Here is a 22,378-nt window from a genome sequence, read left to right on the forward strand (position 1 = left end):
ATTTTTTTTTTGGTAGATGATTTATCAGATTGGCTTTTTCATTCTCACTCTCGCAATTTATGGGAAATTTTCCACGACTTTTCCAGTAATGTGAGCTTTCTCTCACGATTTTCCCACTCAGATTTGTTTGATCTCGGAGCTGTCTAGCTCGGTTCTATGAATTATTGAGCCTTATCAAATATTTGCTTATGATTTTTAACTTAATTTTAATACAATTTAATTAATTATTTACAAAAAATTATGAGCTTTTTGGAAGCTTCTAGAATTTTCTCAAAAGCTCTGAAATTTTTCTGTTTTGTGATGTTATTAATGATTTTTTTCCTGTATTTCAGCATTTATCGACTCATTAGTACTATATTTTACTCAATTTAATTTAAATTAAGTTTAAATTCCCTAAAATCCTATCATTTTCATAAAATAAACAATTCAAAAGCTCGCCAAAGCTTTCTCTTTAACGACATTTCAAAATTCAAAAATTGCTCAGTTTTTGCTCAATTTTTCAGCACGGAAGTGCATCAGTCAATTCCTTACAAATTTCAGTTATTTACACAAATTCTTAATATTTCTGGATTATTCTAATTAAAAATGGATTTAATTAAAGAAGGATATGAAGTGCTGTTCATTTGGGAGGGACAAATCATGGAAGGAGTCGAGAATCTTGTCATGGAGATGAAGAAAATAGCAAAAGTTCAATTAGAGAATTTGGAAAGAATAGAAATGGGTAAATTAAAAATTAATCACGTTATTCACATTAATCTAATCTTATCATATTTGATCTTCGCAGCTTCTTATGCCAAATCCACTTTTGATATAATATTTGTACATGTCTCAAGTGTTTTATCTTTATTTGATGATTCGCTTAAGAATATGTTAAATTTAGTTAAACCAAAAGGAAAAGTTGTGTTCAGTCTCAGTCAGGATGAAAGCTTTGAAAAGAGATTATTGCTCTTAGGATATGTAAATGCATCATATAATGAGAGTCAAAAGTATCTTACAGCAGAAAAGCCAAATTATGAAGTCGGATCTATGGTAAAATTATCATTCGCTAAAAAGGAAACAACAGATGCTAGTAAAGTCTGGAAGATTGATTTGAATGACGATGACGAAATGATTGATGATGATGACTTGTTGGACGAAGAGGACAAAATGAAGCCAGCAGAGGACTCACTTAGAGTATGCTCAACAACCGGAAAGAGAAAGGCATGTAAAGATTGCTCGTGTGGATTAGCGGAGGAATTGGAGGCTGAAGTATCAAACAAAATTGCAAATCCTACACAAAAGTCATCTTGTGGAAATGTAAGTTGATTTATAACTGTCATTTTTCAAATCAAAGTTTGCTCATTTAATTTTTAGGGCGAATTCAATTTCTTAGAATTTTTTAATTTTTTCGCACATCAAATAAGTCTAAAGCATATAGCTGCTTAAGTAATATATAATAATGTAGCTTGTTCAATTGTAAAATCTTAAATTAATTATATTTTGACTTACTTGTTTTTTCAAATGCTCATTTTTCACAAAATTTCAATTTTTAAACAATTACATCACTATTTTCGTTAATTAACCGGTAAATACTATGTCGTTTTATCAATTTATGCAGCTATTTCTAATTAAAAACACTTAATTACATTAAAATTACACTTTTTCACTCAAACAATTCCGATTCGCTCTGATTCGCGGAAATAACTGAAAAAACATAAATTTCAAATATTACTTGGCCGTTATTTTTCTGAATATTTTTTAAATGTTATTCTTTGAATTAAATTAGTGACGAACAGATGAGTCACATTGTAGCAGACTTAATAATATTATGAAATTCTTTATCTTTTAGTGCTACCTCGGTGATGCATTCCGTTGTTCTTCATGTCCATATCTTGGTATGCCTGCATTCAAACCTAATGAGAAAGTAATGCTTCCTGAAATGATGAAATCAGACATCTAATATGGATAATTAAGAATAATCATAGCTGAAAAATTGGAACAAAGGAAATAAAAAAGAAATTGTGAATTTTGCTATTAAAATTAACTTTTTTTCATTTTTTTATTTACAGAACTTTTATTTTTTTATGCTTAATTCCTTCCAAAATCACAGGTTTGTCATTCCTTAAAGTATGCTTCCTTTTTTCTAGCCACAAATGTCGCAATAGCATAACGAAGACTTTCACTAAATGAATTTTGCTTCTCATAATGATGCTTAATTATCTCATAAATTTCTTTATGATTTTCAATGAACCGCTGTAGCCTTAATATTGCTTTAATGCAATATTCCTGTACCTTCTGATTGTTCGTACGTCCAAGAATGTTGACAGTCATTGGAAATACCTCATTGAACAGTTTATCCTTCTCATCAGTCAATGGCTTCAAAATTGTTGATATGGATTCAATTAATAGACAAATTCTGTCTATAAGCTTCTCATCTGGACTGTCTGTCGACAGTGACTCATCAACATACTTTTTCAGCAACGGAATCAATTTTCCTTTAAGCAACATCCTGACTGTAAAGTCCTTATTCATTCTCTTACCAAGAAGTATTAAGCTCATTGATAAATTTTTCAATTCACCATCCTCAAGTCGTTTTATAAGGATATCCAATAGCTTTGGTGCAGCTAAGAATGTCAATGGAAATCCGTACATTTTTGGCAGATAATTGAAAAGTTCATGCTCGTAAATAACTTTAAATTCCTGTCCTTTACGACGGTACATTTGAATATTCGTAAGTAGATACATGACACAAAGATCAAGACTGTCCATCCATTCTAAGTCGAGTCGAATTTTTGACATTTCTAGACCAGACATTTTCTCCCAATCGATATTTGAGCTGTATTTTTTCAGCAGTGTGCTTTTCTTTGGCAATGTCTGTGGAAATGCCTTAATTAAGACAAAAATCATTGGAATTGATTTATATCCATAGAAGTAAATGCACTTGATGATGAAATAGAACACAATTGTTGGATCTCCATTGAAAAATAAGTCAATTAAGGCTGAGTAGTAGTAACTGACATTCCTTAAGTAGTCTAATTCAGCTGATGAATTTTCACATTTGAATATCTTCATTTCTAGGTCTATAACAAGTTGATGAGGCAGTTCCGGATGCGATTCGGCTAATTTACTAATTAATAATATTAATTTTTGTTGATATCTAGGAAGTGGCGGTGCTGGTGGCGTAAATTCTGAATTTATTTCCTTTTGCCACTGATTGTCTTCGACTGTCTCGAATAATGCTTCAACGAGGAGCTGTTCACGCTTACTGGATATCTCACTGAGACATTTTTCAAGATTTTCATCTGTCCAATCGGAATTGAGGTAGTTATTGATTGACTTCCGGATCTTACACAGTCTTTTATCGTCATTCTTTTTAAATTGATTATTTTGTTGCCATGTCACTAACTTCATACGCAGTCCAGCATCATATTCCAATACTTTACCATGTGCTGAATTTTTCTTTCGACTTGTAACGGAATCAAGTGGAATTTCTATTGGATCATAAGGCGCTTCTGTCGTAATTGCTAATGCAGGAGGTGGATATGGACTTTCTGTTCCATTTTCGGCAATGACTGGAATCTCAATTGGCTCATGCTCAATATCATAGCCATCTAATACTTTATCATCAACTGGAAGTGTCTCCTCGTCATCAACTTCTGTGTCTGGGAATATTGAGGACCAAATAAGATCAGTCAAGTCAGCTATTGGTGAAACTAATCTTGGTGTTGAGCACAGTGACTCAATATTTCCAAGAATCTCATCTGTGTCCATAGAACATTGATTTATTTCCATCAGTTCCTCATCATTCTCTGCATTTTTGGAATTGACTTCTGAGTTTGCTTCTTGTGGATTGTTTGTGGATGCAGGTGGTTCAGTTACTTCCTTTTCTGACTCACAGTTCTTTGCTATTTCCTCAAAAGCTTCTTCCTCTGAACTCTCGAGACTCACATCCAGGTCAGTAAATGATTTTATAGAAATTTGAGAATTAATTGAGGATTTTTCTTGAGGTTCCTCCAGTTGGATACTTTGTTCCTCAATTTGGACATCTGCTTCCTCAATTTGAACATTTGATTCCTCAATCTGAACATTTGGTTCAATTTGAGCTATTAATTCCTTACTACTAACAGTTGGTTCCTCAATAGGAACTGTCTTCTCAGGTATTTTAGTCACTATATCCTCAAATTCTGTGTCAACTTCTTGAGAACTTTGAGAACTTAATTCTATGTCACTAAACGTCGTTACAACTTGTGCTGGATCTTCAGGCACAATAATTTGTTCACTAGACTTACTGGATGTTGCGATTGACTCACTACTGACTTGAGTATTGATTGAAATATCACTAGAACTAGATTGAGGAACAATATCCATACAAAGATCCTCAATTTCAGGAATTGGGTCCACTAAATTATATTCTCTGGATATTTCCTGTATTCTTAAAACTTTTGTTGCTATTGATTCATCACTACTTGAGGAATTTAATTGATTTTTTAAAGGACTTTCATCACAACTAGGAACACTTTTCTCATAATTTGTCTTTTTCTGAACTTTTGTATCCCGAACATCCTCAAACACTCTTCTTAGTACATTTTCTTGTGCTTCTGATGACACAAATGTTGGACTGAAATAGTCATCGAATGTAAACTCATCAAATCGATCTAATAATTGCTCTCGAAGTCTTTCCCTTGTATTTGCATCATCATCAAGTGATTTATTTGATTCCTTAAGTCTACTCATGAATAGATTGAATACAGTTTGACCTAAAATCATAAAGCTCTTCTCCTCGTTGCTTAATGTCTTTTTATCATCACTATTATCAGGCTTGATATGGACAACATAATCAACTTCACGATTTACATTATGCAAATCGGTTTGTGTCTCTTTTGATGACTTTACATCCTCAATTTCATCAACTATTGGGCTGATACAGCTCGGTAAATCAAACATCATTTCCTCCATGATTTTCTCATATGTTATGTCTGGAAATTGTATTCCAATATTTCTTGTGACTTTTTTATTTGTCATTGTGCCTCTATGAGTAACTGAATGTATTGTGGATGTATATTTACTACATTTATCCACAACTATTGACGTTGATTGATCTTTCATTTGTTTTAAAGGTTCTTGGATCTTGTCTGTTTCTGTTCCGATTGATTTTGTTTCAATCTTTTTCGGTGGCGATAACACTATTGGATCTAAAAAGGAAGATGGATATGCATTAGAATCAATAGAATTTACTGGATAACTTGTTAGCTTACCACAATTGACATTTAAAATGTCATCAAGTGACTGACTGGATTCACTTTCGGAAATTACAGGCAAATCTGTAAAATTAATTGGATCTGATTTAGTTGTAATTTGTGGACCAGGATCAAGCCAATTCATTATCTCTGTCATTTCCTGTTCCTTACCTTTGGTATTATTAACTAAATCAGGAGAATTGTTAAACTCATCATTATGGAGCTCTTCTATGTCACTAAATGAAGGCAAACTTTTTAATGTCTCAGGTTCTAAATCATCTGTGTTAGTTCCAACAGATACAAGGTCTGGATCTTTCGTAACAACTTGACATTTGCATTGAAAGTTCTTAACAACTTTATTACTAGCCACTGCAGTGAATGCCGTCTCATTGCCAATTGAAAATGTTCTAAATGAGTATTCGGATTCAGCTATCGTTTCCTCAGCCACATCTTCATGAAATGACATTGGTGATGATGCTTCCGATATTGACTTCATTTCCCATATATCAATCTTTCTACGTTTGATATTTTGTGACTTTCCTTTTGAGCCTCTCGATCTCTTTGATGCTGTTGATTTTGAATCACTAGACGATGATCTTCTGACCACAAGTTTTGGTTTCTGGAACTTGTCACCCAATGCATCTTCAAGGAAATTGGATGTTTTACAAAGGAGCTTATTTCGGTCTCGTTTGATTTCAAAATTATAAAATGTTGTCACCTCCTCTAATAAACTAAAATAATCCTGTGCTAATTCGATATGATTCTCGTGCTCATCATGATGTTTTAGCTCCAATTCATCAAGACTTTCCTTAAACTTGAACTGATTGTTTATGTTTGATTTGTCTAGTTCCTCATAACTACTACGCAATTTCTCTAGTTCCAAATTGGCACGTTCTAATTCCTGAAAGGCATTGAGCTTTTGTTGTCGCTCACTTTTGACTATTTCCAAAACTTCTCGAGTCGATGACCGCAAATTATTTAAAAATACTTTTAAGCGATTATTCTCAGTTTTGAGCTTCTGGATCTGTTGATATTGATCTGTACAGGCCGAATCTTGACTTATCTCATCGATATGTGCAAAGAATTCGTCCAAATCAGCATCTCCCATCATTTTTCCGACAAAAAGGTTATGATAAATAAATCATAAATTATTAAATTTCCACGTAACGCTTGTTACACAACTTTACTTCTAACGATTACGATATAAATACACGCTTTAATGCTTGCTAAACCATTTTATTAGTTTAATTTAGTCTACTTTTGCAGATATTTTGAACAATTTTTAATCGTACAAATGTTTACTTTCTGTGTACGATAAAAGCGCTGCTTTAAAACTGAAATTCAAATTCAAAAAATTCGTTAGCTATTTTTCAACTTCCGTGCGTAAAACATGGAAGACACATTTTTTAATTCAGAAAAAATTTTATTACTTTTTTGCCAATTCAACTTTTATGACAATAATAATAATAATTTAATAACTTTTATAGCTTCTGGGTGTTGGGTAACAGTGTAGCTGATATAGGCTTAAGTTGACCAATGGAATCTGTGACCGCTTTCTCAACAATTAGTTCATCTTTTGACTTCTTAAATACCCACTCCTTCTTGTTTATTAGGAATAATACCATTAGAACCGGTAAGTGCAACAGTGAAAATCTAAATAGCTTCCTCGAACTTCCACTGTCTGATTCTTTGTAAAATCTCCATGCTAAGTATCCAAAATATGCATTTAAGGGGAGAGTTTCTAGTGCAAACCACATATTAGTGACATCAAGTAACGGTGCGCTGAGCGAAAGAGCTCCTATCACTCCTGTATATCTAAGTGCTACTCGCCTACAAAGTGCTGAAAAAGAACAAAAAATATTAACGGTCAAGAAAAATTTAAAAAAATAACGGTCTAGTAACATTTGAAAAATCAATCAAATATTTCTGAAAAATAACGGTAATTTTCAAGAACTAAGAGTCAATTTACCTGGATTTGTAACAGCCATCATTCTATAGCCTGCACGTGAATAATCTGGCCGTAAATTCCATGAAAGTGCATTGAAATGTGGAAATTGCCATGCATAAAGTAAGCCGGCAAGAACAAAAGCGCCATTTCCAAGAGTTCCACAACATCCAGCCCAGCCCATTAAAGGAGGTATTGAGCCGACTATTGATCCTACCCATGTATTGAGTATGCTATACCTTTTCATTGGTGTGTATATGCATGTGTACAGGACTAAGTTAGTAAATCCTAATGCAGCTGTTAAATCATTAACTCCATGGCTTAATATCAATAAACCCGTTGAAGCTGCGACAGCTGCAAATCCGACAGCATGTAAAGGAGTTAAATAGCCTTTGACAAGTACTCGATTCTTCGTTCGTGACATTTGTGCATCAAACGGCGTCTCAAAAAATTGATTTATGGAATTTGCTGAACCTGATAACAATGCTGTTCCTACCGAGCACATAATGAAGGTATTGAGATCAAAAGGCGCAGGAGCCATAGCATATCCAGCCATCGATGTTATTACAACCAGTGCTAAAAATTTAATATTTCTCATTAAACTTGTTCCATTTCATCATATTTGTTGGAACTTACATGTCAATCGAATTTTGGACAGCATCAAATAGTGTTTGACGAGATTGCTAGCGTCTGTTGAAGGTGTTATTCGCCATGGCAGTTCTGGCTCTTTTTTAACTGCCACCTGTCTTGTCTGTGATTTTACTTCATCCTGAATAATTTTAGCTATATCTGTCTGTATTGGATGTATTGATGCTACTTTTGTCACTGAAATGTCATCATGATTATGCTTCTCATCGTCAAACTTTTTCTGTGGTGCGGCAGATGAATAAAGTAATGTTGTTGATTGTGGGAAATTCTGTAAATTAATTATAATTCATTTTATTGATCAGAGCATGTGGATGTTTATTTTCCGGAAATTTATCAATATTTTGATAGAACAGCAAAAGCCTTAACAAAAATGTGTCAATCCACTATCTTATCTATCTAAATTAGCTATTTACTTCACGATAACAATAATATTAAGCGAAATTAAATGTTATTCAATCACTTTTTAATAGCACGAAAATAAATCACCTTAAATACAACGGTTTTTCTGTTGATTCCATTAAGTAATCTAGTTCTTAATACTACACTGTACATTGTTTAATTAAAGCTATATATTACTTTTATTTAATTCATTTTTATGCTATTTTCAAAGAGTTTTAAATATTTTTTCGCGATCACACGATTTTTTTCTCGTCAACTAAATTATCAAGTAAAGTTTGTTATTGTTATCAAATTGTCCGTCTGTCCACGAGTTTGTTTTGATTTTTCAAATTTTGTTAAAATTGGATATAACTGGATATTTCAAGCAATGCTATCATACTTCCTTAGATCACTAATTTGTAAGTTTTATCCACAATAACTCTGCGCTCTATGCCAATTCACAAGTTAGCACTTCCATCCTCAAAATATCCGCGTCAATGATCTAAATCTTCCTTTTTCCCCCGGTTGAGTCATTAAAAGCCTACAAAAAAATTAACTTTAATTCAGTTTACTACTCTACGTCGAACTGATCACAAGGAAAAATGTCTAAGCCATCATTTAAAGTCGGTATGTATCAAATTGGGCAATTGTCAATCACAATTAATGCGTACTTATAGAGATAACTAATTTTGAAAGATCCAGCATGTGTGTTTTCGTCGCGAGGTTACTAATTTAATTGTTTTTTTGTTACAGCTGATATCAATCTTGCCGAATTGGGCCGCAAGGAAATCATCATTGCTGAAAATGAGATGCCTGGTTTGATGGCTATCCGTCAAAAGTACGGTCCATTGAAGATCTTGAAAGGCGCCAGAATCGCTGGATGTCTTCATATGACAGTTCAAACAGCAGTTTTGATTGAAACACTTACTGAACTCGGAGCTGAGGTAAAAGTCCATAACTAATTATTTATATCCATTATGATACTTATAACGGCTATAGAAATACTTCTAAACCGGATTTTTTGGGGAATTTCACAACTTTATGGCATGACGCTCTTTATGTCTATTTTTGCGACAATTGCATGATGCGATAGTCTGATCTTGTCATTATTATTACGTACGTTATAAATAGAATCATACTATGTCCTGTGTCTCGTGTTTGAACTCGACCCCCCTTTAGCATAATAATTATTTCGTATAAGGAATGACGAACAATCATGACGATTATCTCGAGACAAGCGAAATAATATATTTTTTTGTGAATAAGTGCTGATAAGGAAGTGATTTTTGATTTTATATGCTAATCGTAAACATTTTTTATTTATATAGGTTCAATGGAGCAGCTGTAATATATTCAGTACACAAGATTCAGCAGCTGCAGCTATTGCTAAGACTGGCGTTCCAGTTTATGCATGGAAAGGAGAGACTGAAGAAGAATACCTTTGGTGCATTGAACAAACATTAGTTTTTGCTGATGGACAACCATTGAACATGATCTTGGACGATGGCGGTGACTTGACAAATCTTGTTCATGAAAAATATCCTCAATATCTCGAAGGAATTAAGGGAATTAGTGAGGAAACAACAACTGGTGTACACAATCTTTACAACATGTTCAGAGAAAATAAGCTTAAGGTTCCAGCTATTAATGTCAATGATTCAGTAACAAAGAGCAAATTTGATAATCTTTATGGATGTCGTGAATCATTGATTGATGGAATTAAGCGTGCAACTGATGTCATGATTGCTGGAAAGGTATGCGTCGTTGCTGGATATGGTGATGTTGGTAAAGGATGTGCACAAGCTTTAAGATCATTTGGCGGTAGAGTAATAATCACTGAAATTGATCCAATTAATGCATTACAAGCAGCTATGGAAGGATATGAAGTTACAACAATGGATGAAGCATGCAGTGAAGGCAACGTTTTTGTTACAACAACTGGATGTACAGACATTATTATGGGCGAGCATTTCCTTCAAATGAAAGATGATTCAATTGTCTGTAATATTGGACATTTTGACTGCGAAGTCAATGTCGCATGGTTGGATCAAAATGCTAAGGAGAAAATCAATGTTAAGCCACAAGTTGACAGATTCTTACTTCACAATGGACGTCACATTATTCTTCTTGCCGAAGGACGTTTAGTCAATCTTGGCTGCGCTAAGGGACATCCATCATTTGTCATGTCAAATTCATTCTCAAATCAAACACTTGCTCAAATAGAGTTGTGGACAAAGGGTGAAAAATATCCAATTGGTGTCCATATGTTACCAAAGAAGCTCGACGAAGAAGTTGCAGCTTTGCATTTAGAGAAACTCGGCGTTAAACTTACAAAATTGAGCGATAAGCAAGCTAAATATTTGGGATTAAATCAAGAAGGTCCATTCAAGCCAGATTACTATCGCTATTAAATTTAATGTCACCAATTAAACAAGATTTTGTATGTTAAGAAAAGAAATTTGCAAGAATGAATTAAACAATTTTTTAATGTCCACCAAGAAGCTGTTTTACTCTATTTCCAGGTCTAATTCTCAAATTTAAATCGCAGGATTTATTTAAGTCTAGTTTTAAATCCTCAGATTTATATTTAATCCAAAGAGAATTTCATGAACGATAATTCAAATTCATCAGCTATTGGTGACATACTCCACATTTTTATTGCTTCGTTGAGCAATGAGTAACCTCTGGTGTAGCTTACATCCAGTTGTAGCGTTAAGAAACTTGAAGAAAATGTCAAAAATTAATTTTTATAAAACTTTAATTAAATCCAGTCTGAAAAGTTTGACATTTATTGACCACCAATTCACTGATTTCAGATCAGAATATTCAGTTTGCAAGCACACTTCTTTATTATTTGGAGCTTTCAGTGATACTGGACATCAGTAGAGTGACTTTTTGTGACGCAATTAACAATGTTTTCGGAAAAAAGCTTCAGCAAGCTTCAAAATTATTGCTTTCGGTTTAAGCATTACTGACAACATAAGGACATAAATTATAGCTTTGTAAACAACCTGCCTGTGAAAATGTGCAACAAATGTGACAAAAAGGTCAAAAATTTCTCTAACCGTCAAAAATAATTCAAATCAAGTAAGCAATGAAATATTCAAAATTCAAAAAACCGTTAAAAAATTGATCATTGAAATAAACATGTTTCTTCTTATTTCTTCTAGTGTCACATTTTCATCAGCTGTTTTAACCGTAACGTTTTATGAAATTATGAAAAAATCATAAGTTTATCACCATTCGACCATCCCCTCAGTATTAATATATAGCTCAAAAGTAAACACACTGAACATTGCTGATGAAAGTTAGAAAATTGAAATTCCATTAAATTTAAAATTAAAGTTGCCAAAGTATCGTAAAGTTTATTAACTCTATTTTACAAAGAGTTTATATTATGAACTTTAGAGGTAAGGAAAGTGCTGAAAGTTAAAAAATTTCCGAAAGTTAATGTGAAATTTGTGGAATTTTACAAAAAAAAAAATATGAGTAGAAATTTTTTTTTTTTTCTGTGTGTGTCGACATAAAATTTTGTTGTTGGAATTCTTTTTTTTTCGTCAATTCTATGAAAAACTTATGCTCAATATAATATCAATAGATCCAAAAACATTTATACCAGATTTGAAAATATCAGTTGCATTGAATGGAACAATCCTTTTGGCATTTCGATATTATTTTTTTTTTTGGTATATTGGAATGTTTTAAAATTCAAGGCCATTCAAGCTTCTCAAAGACGAAATTCAAGAAATTTTTATTAACATTCAAAAAAAAAATGAAAAAAAAAATATGAAAGAAAAACACAGAAACAAATCACAATGAAAATTGATTTTTAGGCCATTGCATTTTTTTCATCTATAGCGTTGAGCCACTATTTTATAGTGCTAATGCTTCCCTCATCATTTGAATTATTTTTAAAAAATTTTAAACATTATTTAGGCACCGCATCCGATGAGGAATTTGTTAGACATGTACAAAATAATCCAATACTTTGGGACACGAGATGTCAGGACTATAAAGGTATTGTGTGACTATCTTTTGGTATTTTTTGGTACGAATATTTTAAATATATATATTATTTGCATATACAGATTGTAAAGAGAAAGCTCTAGTATGGGATGCGGTTGGTAATGCTTGTGGAATCACTGGAGAGCAAGCCAGATTGAAATGGTGAGTGGACCAAAAAGTCATAAAAATAAAATTATGTTTATTGACTTGAATATAATTATTATTATTAATGATGTTAATCGTGTTGTGCCATGAGTGATCAGCTGTTATGTTAGTTTATTGTGGACAATCCAATGTGGTGTCAGTGTAGTGGGGTATTGAGACATAGTGGGGGTCAAGTGAATCTGCATAGTGGGGGAATAAGGGCACTGTGGCCGAGTGGTTAGGCAACAGGTTGGATAATTGTGGCAGTCATTAGTTCAGTAGTGGACAACCTCTGTGTCGCGCAACACTAGTGTGGCACCAAAAATTCTTGGAAATGTCAATAAAAGCATGCTGTGTGAGGTTTCAATTTAGGCTAAAAGGTTGTCCACGACTGCATTAATTACTACATGGGTTCGATTCCCATCAGACACTGATATCTCAACTGATAAGCCTCGATGGAAACCCAAATAGACACAATGAGACACGACACTAGTGTGTCGCGACACACATGTTGCACACCACTGACACACACTGTTGTCAACACGATAACAATTCGCACATGTTCACAGTACTACATTCATAAAGTTCCACATTAGTCATGACAGGATCGGACCAGAAATTTTTTGGACTTCCTGTTGTCGATCGTCTCATAAGTGCTTGCGTATGTCAAAAAAAATAATCAGAAAATCGTTATCAAAAAATTCTCAACTGTTATGGGGTTAAAAAAATGTGTGCTAGACCGTACTTTACATTCTCATTCGCATGAAATTTCATCGAAAAAAAAAATCTTCTGGAATGAAAAGAAAAAAAAAAAAAAAAAACAAATATTGAGAGAAAAAATACAATCTCGGATAGTTCGGTTTTATTACAACACAGCTGTGGTCGTAAAAAAATATTCGCTTGATATTCGTTACAGCACAATTGTTGCGTTGTAATAATTGAAGGACGACCGCGTCATTGACAAATAATTATTAATGTGTTGGTCGGGAATTTTTTTGAGTTGAAATTTTGCTAGATTTTGACTTTTTCTTTGTAATTTTATGATTATTGTATATCTAACAGGAAATTCTCAGAGACTTTATATTTTTTTTACATAATATTTGGCAGCTTGACGAAAAACTTATCACTTAAAAAAATTTAAATTCAAAATGTTGTTTTGATACGCTGCCAGTGTGGAATATAATATATTTTTTTTTTTCAAAGAACGGGTCTTTCATAACAAAAGCTGAGGTTTCCAGATTAGTTAGTTGAATTTTTATTGAAATTTAAATAGTAAACAAAGAGACATGGATAGAACGCAATTCGATTGGTGAGAAATTAAATTCTAATTTAATTTAATTGATTCGGAAGATTTACACAATTTTTGGGTTTAAATGTTCAAAATTCTATTAATTGGTAATTACTGGACAATTACCCGAATGACAATATTGAATTTAGTTCCGCCATGGATGCTCGAAATTTATGGCATCGCTAAAGCTATTTTATTAAACTAATTCGTTTTCATGTGTCGACTTCCATTCGGTGTTAATGATATAAGTTTAGCTGACTTTCTTTATTTATGTTGGTAGGGTTAGAAAGCTCAATGCTTCATCCGAAAGATCACAACTGATCAAATAAGCAAGAATATTTAGAACATTTAATTCTGATACTTTGGTATAATTCTTATTGGAAATAATATTTTAATGGATATAGTGAGATTTAACTTGACCATTTATGAATGTCAAAGACTCATTCATGAAATGCAAAACCTGAGTTGCTCAATTAAATCGTTTTTGAAGAATAATAACAGTTATGTACAGCAAATACTAAGATTTTACTCGCTTCGGACTAAATGATTCAAAAAATTCTGATTTAAATTTCGATGATTCATTTTTTAGATTAGACTAAGATTGAATGATAATGTTACATTTTACAAAAAGGTTGGCAAACAAATAAAGAGAACTTCCATTCCGAAAAGTTCAATTTTCTGCCGTCACATTGATAAGAGCTTTGACGAACCTTAAACTTTATTCTATCATATGAATGCAGTGTTCAATTTGTGTAATTTTTCAGTACATTTGCTAAATTTTTCTTATAAGAATCAATTAGAATATCCGAATTCTAAAGATTAAAATTACAGTTTCAATCTAAAGTAGAGTAAAAATAGCAATAACCAACTTTAACTTAGAATTAGCATATTCGCGCCAAAAATAATTTAGACAATAGAAAGTCAATCAAAATTAAGAACTTCCGGTAGCAACTGATAATTTAGTTCAGAGCTTTATGTCGACTAGAAGTTTCCATTCAAAATCCAAGTCAAATTCGAGTTTAGTGAATTATTAATGACTTAAAGCTAAAAATGAACAAGCTTTTCAACAATTTTGATCACTTTAGTCGAAATGCGATAAATAAATTAATTCAAAGGGTCGTTTACTAATTACGTAACGTTCTTGGGGATGGGAGGGAGAGTTGGGATTCATGCCTCAAAATGGGAGTCAAGAAGTAGATTTTTTTGGGATGCATTATAAATTTACGACTCCTAACCTCAATTAACCATCAAAATTGTTGATTTTTTTTCCAATGCATCCTATTTCATTATCTATTCTATTTTGTATTTCCAGGGTAAGCCTACGAGAAAAGTACCGAAGGGAGAAGCTGTACTGGGAAAATATAGAGAAAAATGGAAACTCAAGCAATGCACCACTCAAAGAATATTGGCCTTTAATGAAAGATATGAAATTTATCGATGCCGTATCAACCAAAAGACAGTAAGTGACCTTCACATAGTTATAACTTGATTTAAATTAATCTCTTCCTCGTCATTTCTTCCAAAAAAAAAAAAAACAGTTCATATCGAAAAACAATGAAAAACGAAAGAATGGGATCAACATCAGGAATGACACCATCATACTCGCCAAATATCTCATTGACAACATCACCTCAAAACTTTCCAGCAATGCAAGTACTCGAGCCACTTGATAATAATGAAGAACAAACTCACTTCCTTATGAATAATTCATTTAATGGTGTTGACGACGATGATCTATCAATGGATTCTGATAACGGGTATAATTCTTTAGATATAAATAAGACAAAATATCAATCGTTTGGTATTTATATTGGTAATGAACTGTGTGCTCTTCGCGACGAATATGCTGAAGATTTACACGAGCGATTATTGACCGAGTTATTAAAGTTTAAGCGCGATTTAAGGACAACTAAATGCGCTGAGATGTAAATAAGTAACAAAACATACAAAACAAAACAAAAAAAAGTTATACAAAAAACTGCAACAAAATGCAATAATTTTATCCCAAAAAATAAAATAAAAGAAACAATTATGAAATTTGCATAATTATCACGGCGGCTCCAAAATAAAGGAAAAATATCAACGAAAAAAAGGAATAGATTTTTAAGGCGTAAACACGTATTTCTATAATGAAAACAAAATGAAAAAAAAAACCTTAATTTACTCAAATTTTTTAGCGAACAAGTATCAAAGTATTATTTATCAATAGCATGAAGAAGATTTAAATTAAATTTATTCTACAATAAACACATTAAAAATATATTCTCGAGTGATGCATAGCAACATAGAATTTAGTGATTATTTGTCAATGCCTTAAATTATGAACGAAAAATTTTGTGTCAGATAATGTTAATTAGCGGCAATCAGTTTTTGTAAATTCTACTTAGAATATAGCATTCAGGCAGAGTTGCAAAACTGGTGCCTGTGACAGGGAAAAACCGTACAAATTCTTGATAATTTGTATGGTTTTGTAAGAAAAACTATTAAAATTATCAATTTTTCTTACAAAACCGTACAAATTATCAAGAATTTGTATGGTTCTTGCGTGTCACAGTCACCTGTTTTGCAACTCTGAATTCAGGGCAGTGGTGGGCAACTGATGTGGCGAGGCACTCTAGTGTGCTGCCAAATTTCTATAAAAATGTCATAAACCACATGGCGTGTGCGATTTTAGTCGTGGCTTACCACTAAGGTGTGCTGCGAAAGATGAACTAGTTTAGGGGTACGAGGGAGAGCATCAATTTAAGCAATACAAAATTCCGGCAATTCCAGAGCTTATTTTGGAAAAAAGTTCATTATTCTGTAACGTAAGGGAACATTCAGGAATTACGTAACGATAAAAATAACGTTTTAAATCCCTACCGTAGCACTTTATAGCAATATATTATACACTCCGTACCAAAATTGTTAACCCACCCCCATTCCCATCCCTTCCTAATCGTCACGTAATCTCCGAACATTCCCTTCCCAATTAAGGATCGTCTTTATAATCAATGATCGAACGACTCGTGCTAGTCATTTACTCAATTAGAAGAATTTTGGAAGTTGATAATACAGTGATAAGCAACCCTACCAGATTCTAGATTAAAAATAGCCATAGAAGTTTTAATCTTCAAATTTTTAGTCATCTTAATTTAGAGTAATTGAGCACATAAATTATTTTTAGACATGTCTAATCTCATTCTATAAATCTAATGTCGAATTTGTAAATCCAAAGAATTGAGGAATCGAAAATCTCAACATTAAATTTGCTTAACCACAACAAGTTCCTGAATAATCGAATACTTTTAAGATATCTGTTGTGGTTTACAAAATATCGAACATAGATTGGCGCAAAAAGTTGAGCTGCAAATCATAACTTGAGTCGTTTACTAAATTGATAATAAAGACGCATTAAGAACAATTCAAATGGAAAGGGATCTGTAAATGGCACATTTAACAATCCCTGAAGATCCCATCAATCCGATCGCCAAATATTGAAATGTTGCCACCAGACCAACGAGGTGGTTGTATATTCAGAACCAAGTGGCAGCCACTTGACGAAAATAACCGAATTTATTCTAAGTATACCAGCTTGTCGCCTTGGTGGCAACATTTCAATATGTGCCGATCATGTACGACGTAAAAATGACAGATAATTCGGTTCCAGTCTAGTATGACTCTGAATTTGACCTCAGGACTCAAGTCAGAGTTAAGTCAGTCTGAGGCTGGATTTTCGTTCATTTATATGTTGTGTGCTTTCTGGGAAAGTCAAATTGAGTACGGCTCCATGTTACAGCCATTATTAAGTACATGGAGGTGGGTTCTATTTGGTTTCATTAAATGTATTCCTGGAATAAGCAATTGACAGCATCCCAAGAGTTTCGGAAACTTAATATCCTTAAATTCTATAACTTGAAGTCGGCTTGTATTTCGTATGTAACAGTCGACGCGACTTCATACAAAATTGGAATCGACATCGAGAACTGCTTGATATTGTCACTAAAATTTAATTGATTGTGCATCACTTGGATATATTAGCAATTAAATAGGCCAAAAACACACTCAGCTTTTATTTTTTGTTGACACAGCATTATTAAGAAATCGTATTTATTTTATATTTTGTTCGTCAAACGTCTACCTTCAAAGTAATGAAAGTATTCAAATTTTATTATTTTTTATTATTATTTTTTTTTTTTTGTGTAACAAAAAAAGGAACCACTCAGTTCTATATTATATTTTCTATAATTTGTTTACATTATTATTATTTTAATTATTGTTGTCGATTAAGTCTTCTAAATGATTAAAAATAATATCGTAAATAAAACGAATCAGGTCAGGTGTTTTTTAGAAGTTCGTAATATGTAAAAATAAAAAAAATGTTGAAATTATTTGTAATATCTTTATATCATTAAGTAATAATAATATTAATGATAATACGTAAATGGTAGGAAAAATATTGAATTAAAAAAAAAACTCACAAGTACAATAAAATAATAAATTATACTTACTAATTCGAAATTAATGTATCTTTACTTTGATTTGCATAAATATTTGCTGATTTAGGTCTTTTCAGGTTGTTGGCCCTAGTGATACAAATTAATTGGCTGTCATCAGGGGCGTCTTGGATCGCAATTGATCTGTACGACCAGCGAAGTAAGCAGAGCTCGAAGTCGCGTTAATTTTTTGAAATCGACTTCGAGGAAGTAACCAAGCAATCATCAGGTACTTAACCATAAATTTTTGAGAGGGTGTTGGGATTTCTGCAACGAAAAATGATAGCAAACTGAAGAATTTCGTCCAAAAAAGCGAGAAGGTTGGGGTTTGACCACAGGGTCAGGTCAAAGGCGAGACCTGCGACAGGTCAGGCGTGTGACAGACCAAGTTTGTCTACCTGTCAACAGGTAACGACCTGTGACAGATGTACTGTTTCTGTTGACCTGTCACAGATTGCAATTCTGTTTAACCATCAAACTGCCTCCACCTCCCACATCTTAAATGCGCCCCTAACTGACATTTACCATCAACATAGGGGTGACTTCGTCTTGGTGCTCTTCACCTTATTAACAAAAGAACGGAATGTGAAAAGATCCGTTCTAAACCTTATAGCGTTATTCTTCCTACCTCAGAGCATTACGTAATAAGGGGCCATTGACTTAATACGTTCGCTTTTTAAGGGGGAAGGGGAGGTCAATGATTTTGTAACAGCCTAAACAAGAGTATTTTTGGTGCATTTACATATTTTTACGATGAGTTGGATGGGGTTAAAGACGGTCTAGAAATTCATTTTTTTTTTTTTGCGTAACGTAACAAGTGAACGACCCCTTAAATTACACTTTTTGTCAATTTTTCACTGTTCCTACCTAGTGATTCGCTCTTTCTTAATTATACATAGTCCCTTAAAACAAAGAACTCTTTATGAACTCTCCTCTCTCATAGAATTATAATTCAACTGGAACTATCTCAATCAATCAGAACTTATTAAAAGTGTTGTGTAAAATAATGAATGAATTTTGTTATCATCTTCTTACCGAAATTCCTTATCTGAAATTGAAATTGAATTTTACAAAAAAAAAATGAAATCATCGGCACAATATTGTACTTTTTTGTGTATTGAGGTTGGTCATGAATAGTAAAACATAGATAAGACCTAACGAATCAGTCTATTGAAATAATAAAGAATTTATTTCAAATTGAGGATCGAATTTTAAGTTCTTGACGAAGTTCGAACCAGGAAAGAACAATTTGATTAAAAACAGTCTGTAAATAAGGTTAAATGTCACACAGTATGTAAGCTAATGCTCGCTAATACTTGTGTATTACATCGATGTAAATTCTTTGTCAATAACAAATATTAGCCGACTATTCTAATACACATGAACAAAAATGTACGATTACATTTTCGATCAGCATAAACTAAATGTTACAACCCGATCAGCATATGAACATTGAAATGTAGACTTTGCGTATTTGGCAAAAATGTGTTGTTTGTGGAATTTAAATTTAGAGAATTCAGTTGATCAGAGTTGCAATATGGGCACCTGTGACATGCAAAAACCGTATTTCTTGACAATTTGTACAGCTTTTCTTACAAAACCATACAAATTATGCAATCGATGGCATTAAGACATTCGTAGTTTGATTCCGAGTTTGATAGATCGACATCCGACACATTTTATCGGAAATTGGCAAGTAGAAGCCAGCGATAGAGTCAGCTTCAGACAACCATTGTGGGGGGTCATGGATCACAACTGATCTGTACGGCAATATAAGGACATAAGATCCACAGCAGAAGAAGTTCTGATCGAATATTGCTCGGGGATCTCTCATTTAGATGACAATTTTTATATTAGGCCAAAAATCAACCAGTGATTGATTGTGCTATGTTTGTCACGTAGCATTTCTAAAATTCCAAATGTACTATTTGCTTGGTCGCCATATGGGCAATACCCCAAATGTGTGTTATTCGAGATAACGCCACCATGTAATATAAATGTATTATTACAAATATGTAGAATGTAATATATATGAAATATGTTTATGGTTGTCGATTGCTATAATGTTTTGCCCCCAAAAATGATAACTTTAATTAGAAACGTATAAATATATTCATCTAATCTCAATTGGGAAGCTATATTAAGCTTTATTTGATTATTATTAATAGAATAGGTTCACCAAGCTGGCTTGACTCTGCCATGATAACGGATTTACATAGGTGGATATCGATACCAAGTCAGAGAGACGTCGGCTCAGAGTAGGATTTTTATTCGATTAACCGATCTATGCATGGAAAGAAGCTGCCGATAGAGATAGTGTCACACTTGGAATTGGTAATTGTCAAGCGGTAAGCAGCGAAGTAATTAAGTAAGTAACCGATTTATGCTATTCGGGTTTCGTCACGGATTCATTTATTAACATAAAATTGGTGCTTCTTTCATGTGTCTTAAACACAGCATCGTAACGATGTCTTTTTGTATCATTAACCTGATCGAGACACATTGAAATGTTGTCACAATTTCGACGATGCGACACTTAACTTAGAAACAAGTGACAACTCCTAGGCAGAAACATCCAAATTTGAAAATTGTCTCTTCATTTGGATCTAAGTTTTTTATTATGCACGGCCTTCATAGTGGCAAATCAGGTTAAGATACGGGTCACTTTAGCCATAATTTATCTGCTATAAAATGTTATCACAACGACATCGTATTATAATAAGAACCAAATGACGCAATGACAACATTTCTTAAGTTCAGACCAGTCCAGACATTAACAAACCACGTGCCAAATTTTGCTACTTATTGTATTCTCAGAATGTGATATAATCATCGAAACTTGCATCTTTATGCATTGATGACTATAATAATAAGCGTGTTAGCAGTTATTTCACTTCTTAATTTATTCAGTCTCTTCATCGTATAATTTGAGAAAAGATCAAAGTCATGGCATTCCTAGAATGAAAAATACCCGGACATAGCTTATAAGAAATTTAAAAAGACACGTTTTTTTTTATCAAATATTGACTAAGGCCACATAAAATTTTATCTTATCAAAATTCAATTTTATTCAAATTCGATGGCATTTAAATTAGAAATTTTTTGGTTGAATTTTCCTCGAGGGAAAGACCATCAACTAAAAATAGCCAGACCATATTATTAAAGTTAAAGTTGAGGTAAAAAAATATTTAAAATTATAATTTTTATTGTCACATCTCTTTCGAAGTCAACAAAACTTAATCCATTATTAATGAATATGCTCAAAAGTGGATAGTCAACTCAACTTTTATGAATATTTGTCAACAAGCATCTTCAAGACATACCTCGACCAGCAAAAAAAAACTTTTTTTAATCTTTAATGCCAAATTAATTAATCTTTGAATTAAGACACTTGAATTAGCATTTAAATCATTCTCATTCAAGTTTTTTGGATATGATTTGCTAGTTTTGGTCATCATCCTATGAATCTGAGTTAGTCAAACAATACAGCAACTTGCAAAAGTATGTGACGAGTTGCACGTCATGCTACATTTCATATTAACCGGCTTAGATTATGTCTTGGAAATAATAAAAGACTTCCATTATTGAAAGTCAGATGTACAGTACTTGTAAGCTGGTTTACCTTGAAAAATTTAACTAACATTGTCGCTTCCTTCTCGACACAATAAATTTTATTGATATTTAAAGGTGTTTAAAATTTTGGATAGTCGTAATGTGTAAGAAGAAGATAAAAGTCACAGCCGAGCAACACATTACTTATTTACTTCGCTGACCGTACAGATCAAGTGTGATCCATGACCTCCCTCAGTAGGCTCCTGAAGCTGGTTCGATCGCTGGTTATCGTTTGCCAATTACCAATTCCAAGTGTGACACTATCTCTATCGACAGTCTATGACTTTGGCTAGTGCAATGTTGTCCAAACTGTGTGCCGCGACCAAATGTTTTGGAAATGCAGTGTGAATGGCTAGATCAGTGTTTCTCAACATTTTGACCCTGACATATTAAACCTCATATTTAGTGTAAATTTAGCGCCATTCTTCTCGATGCATAATTAATGGTTTTGGTAACAGGCGACATCTTAGGAAGGTCGTGGATCACAGTTGATCTGTACGGCCAGCGATGTAGCTAAGTAAGTAACACGTTAGAGAGTCGAATACCATAATTTGAGAAGCACTGATCTAGATTGTAACTTTGATTTCTGATGTCGATTGGTATTATTTAGAGTTTTCAGTTCTGGGACAAAAATTAGTAAAGCACCTTTAACGAGCATCATCTTGCA

The 22,378-nt window shown here is 33.0% G+C and overlaps 5 protein-coding genes across 6 annotated transcripts; 3 read left to right on the forward strand and 2 right to left on the reverse strand.

The window, feature by feature from the left end:
* The first annotated feature begins 500 nt into the window (after window positions 1-500).
* CIAPIN1 (cytokine induced apoptosis inhibitor 1) lies at window positions 501-2,019 on the forward strand. The gene is made up of 3 exons (XM_070650355.1): window positions 501-721; window positions 785-1,296; window positions 1,829-2,019. Exons 1-3 carry the CDS (start codon window positions 586-588, stop codon window positions 1,937-1,939), a joined length of 759 nt encoding a protein of 252 aa, XP_070506456.1. The 5' UTR covers window positions 501-585; the 3' UTR covers window positions 1,940-2,019.
* LOC139098224 (synaptonemal complex protein 1-like) lies at window positions 2,015-6,530 on the reverse strand. 2 transcript variants are annotated; one of them, XM_070650354.1, is made up of 3 exons: window positions 5,388-6,530; window positions 5,235-5,300; window positions 2,015-5,171 (listed from the first exon to the last, which is right to left on the reverse strand). In XM_070650354.1, exons 1-3 carry the CDS (start codon window positions 6,325-6,327, stop codon window positions 2,095-2,097), a joined length of 4,083 nt encoding a protein of 1,360 aa, XP_070506455.1. In that variant the 5' UTR covers window positions 6,328-6,530; the 3' UTR covers window positions 2,015-2,094. The 2 variants fall into 2 exon arrangements, with proteins under 2 accessions (XP_070506455.1, XP_070506454.1); XM_070650353.1 differs by having other exon boundaries at window positions 5,235-5,318.
* Window positions 6,531-6,580: 50 nt separating this feature from the next.
* Cox10 (Cytochrome c oxidase assembly factor 10) lies at window positions 6,581-8,484 on the reverse strand. The gene is made up of 4 exons (XM_070650113.1): window positions 8,296-8,484; window positions 7,798-8,077; window positions 7,186-7,737; window positions 6,581-7,056 (listed from the first exon to the last, which is right to left on the reverse strand). The coding sequence occupies exons 1-4, from the start codon at window positions 8,359-8,361 to the stop codon at window positions 6,698-6,700; spliced, it is 1,257 nt and encodes a 418-aa protein (XP_070506214.1). The 5' UTR covers window positions 8,362-8,484; the 3' UTR covers window positions 6,581-6,697.
* A 173-nt stretch (window positions 8,485-8,657) lies between these two features.
* Ahcy (adenosylhomocysteinase) lies at window positions 8,658-10,688 on the forward strand. Its single transcript, XM_070650112.1, has 3 exons — window positions 8,658-8,814; window positions 8,941-9,131; window positions 9,516-10,688. Exons 1-3 carry the CDS (start codon window positions 8,790-8,792, stop codon window positions 10,596-10,598), a joined length of 1,299 nt encoding a protein of 432 aa, XP_070506213.1. The 5' UTR covers window positions 8,658-8,789; the 3' UTR covers window positions 10,599-10,688.
* A 769-nt stretch (window positions 10,689-11,457) lies between these two features.
* Window positions 11,458-18,028, forward strand: LOC139098243 (uncharacterized). Its single transcript, XM_070650375.1, has 5 exons — window positions 11,458-11,597; window positions 12,124-12,204; window positions 12,276-12,354; window positions 14,937-15,083; window positions 15,163-18,028. The coding sequence occupies exons 1-5, from the start codon at window positions 11,585-11,587 to the stop codon at window positions 15,551-15,553; spliced, it is 711 nt and encodes a 236-aa protein (XP_070506476.1). The 5' UTR covers window positions 11,458-11,584; the 3' UTR covers window positions 15,554-18,028.
* The last annotated feature ends 4,350 nt before the right edge of the window (window positions 18,029-22,378 follow it).

This window comes from Chironomus tepperi, unplaced genomic scaffold, assembly GCF_022539635.2.
Source record: "Chironomus tepperi strain 1889 unplaced genomic scaffold, CSIRO-AGI_Ctep_v1 contig_445, whole genome shotgun sequence".
Classification (NCBI taxonomy): domain Eukaryota; kingdom Metazoa; phylum Arthropoda; class Insecta; order Diptera; family Chironomidae; genus Chironomus; species Chironomus tepperi.

Coding starts and splice junctions, on each gene's coding strand:
- CIAPIN1 (XM_070650355.1), top strand. CDS start 586: ATGGATTTAATTAAAGAAGGATATGAAGTGCTGTTCATTTGGGAGGGA. Junction 722..784: donor TTTGGAAAGAATAGAAATGG/GTAAATTAAAAA, acceptor TGATCTTCGCAG/CTTCTTATGCCAAATCCACT. Junction 1,297..1,828: donor AAAAGTCATCTTGTGGAAAT/GTAAGTTGATTT, acceptor TTTATCTTTTAG/TGCTACCTCGGTGATGCATT.
- LOC139098224 (XM_070650353.1), bottom strand. CDS start 6,327: ATGATGGGAGATGCTGATTTGGACGAATTCTTTGCACATATCGATGAG. Junction 5,319..5,387: donor TTTAGTTAATAATACCAAAG/GTAAGGAACAGG, acceptor CAACTAAATCAG/ATCCAATTAATTTTACAGAT. Junction 5,172..5,234: donor CATTTTAAATGTCAATTGTG/GTAAGCTAACAA, acceptor CTTCCTTTTTAG/ATCCAATAGTGTTATCGCCA.
- Cox10 (XM_070650113.1), bottom strand. CDS start 8,361: ATGTACAGTGTAGTATTAAGAACTAGATTACTTAATGGAATCAACAGA. Junction 7,738..7,797: donor GTCCAAAATTCGATTGACAT/GTAAGTTCCAAC, acceptor TTAAATTTTTAG/CACTGGTTGTAATAACATCG. Junction 7,057..7,185: donor GATGGCTGTTACAAATCCAG/GTAAATTGACTC, acceptor GTTCTTTTTCAG/CACTTTGTAGGCGAGTAGCA.
- Ahcy (XM_070650112.1), top strand. CDS start 8,790: ATGTCTAAGCCATCATTTAAAGTCG. Junction 8,815..8,940: donor TAAGCCATCATTTAAAGTCG/GTATGTATCAAA, acceptor TTTTTGTTACAG/CTGATATCAATCTTGCCGAA. Junction 9,132..9,515: donor TTACTGAACTCGGAGCTGAG/GTAAAAGTCCAT, acceptor TTATTTATATAG/GTTCAATGGAGCAGCTGTAA.
- LOC139098243 (XM_070650375.1), top strand. Junction 12,355..14,936: donor GAGCAAGCCAGATTGAAATG/GTGAGTGGACCA, acceptor TTGTATTTCCAG/GGTAAGCCTACGAGAAAAGT. Junction 15,084..15,162: donor GCCGTATCAACCAAAAGACA/GTAAGTGACCTT, acceptor AAAAAAAAACAG/TTCATATCGAAAAACAATGA.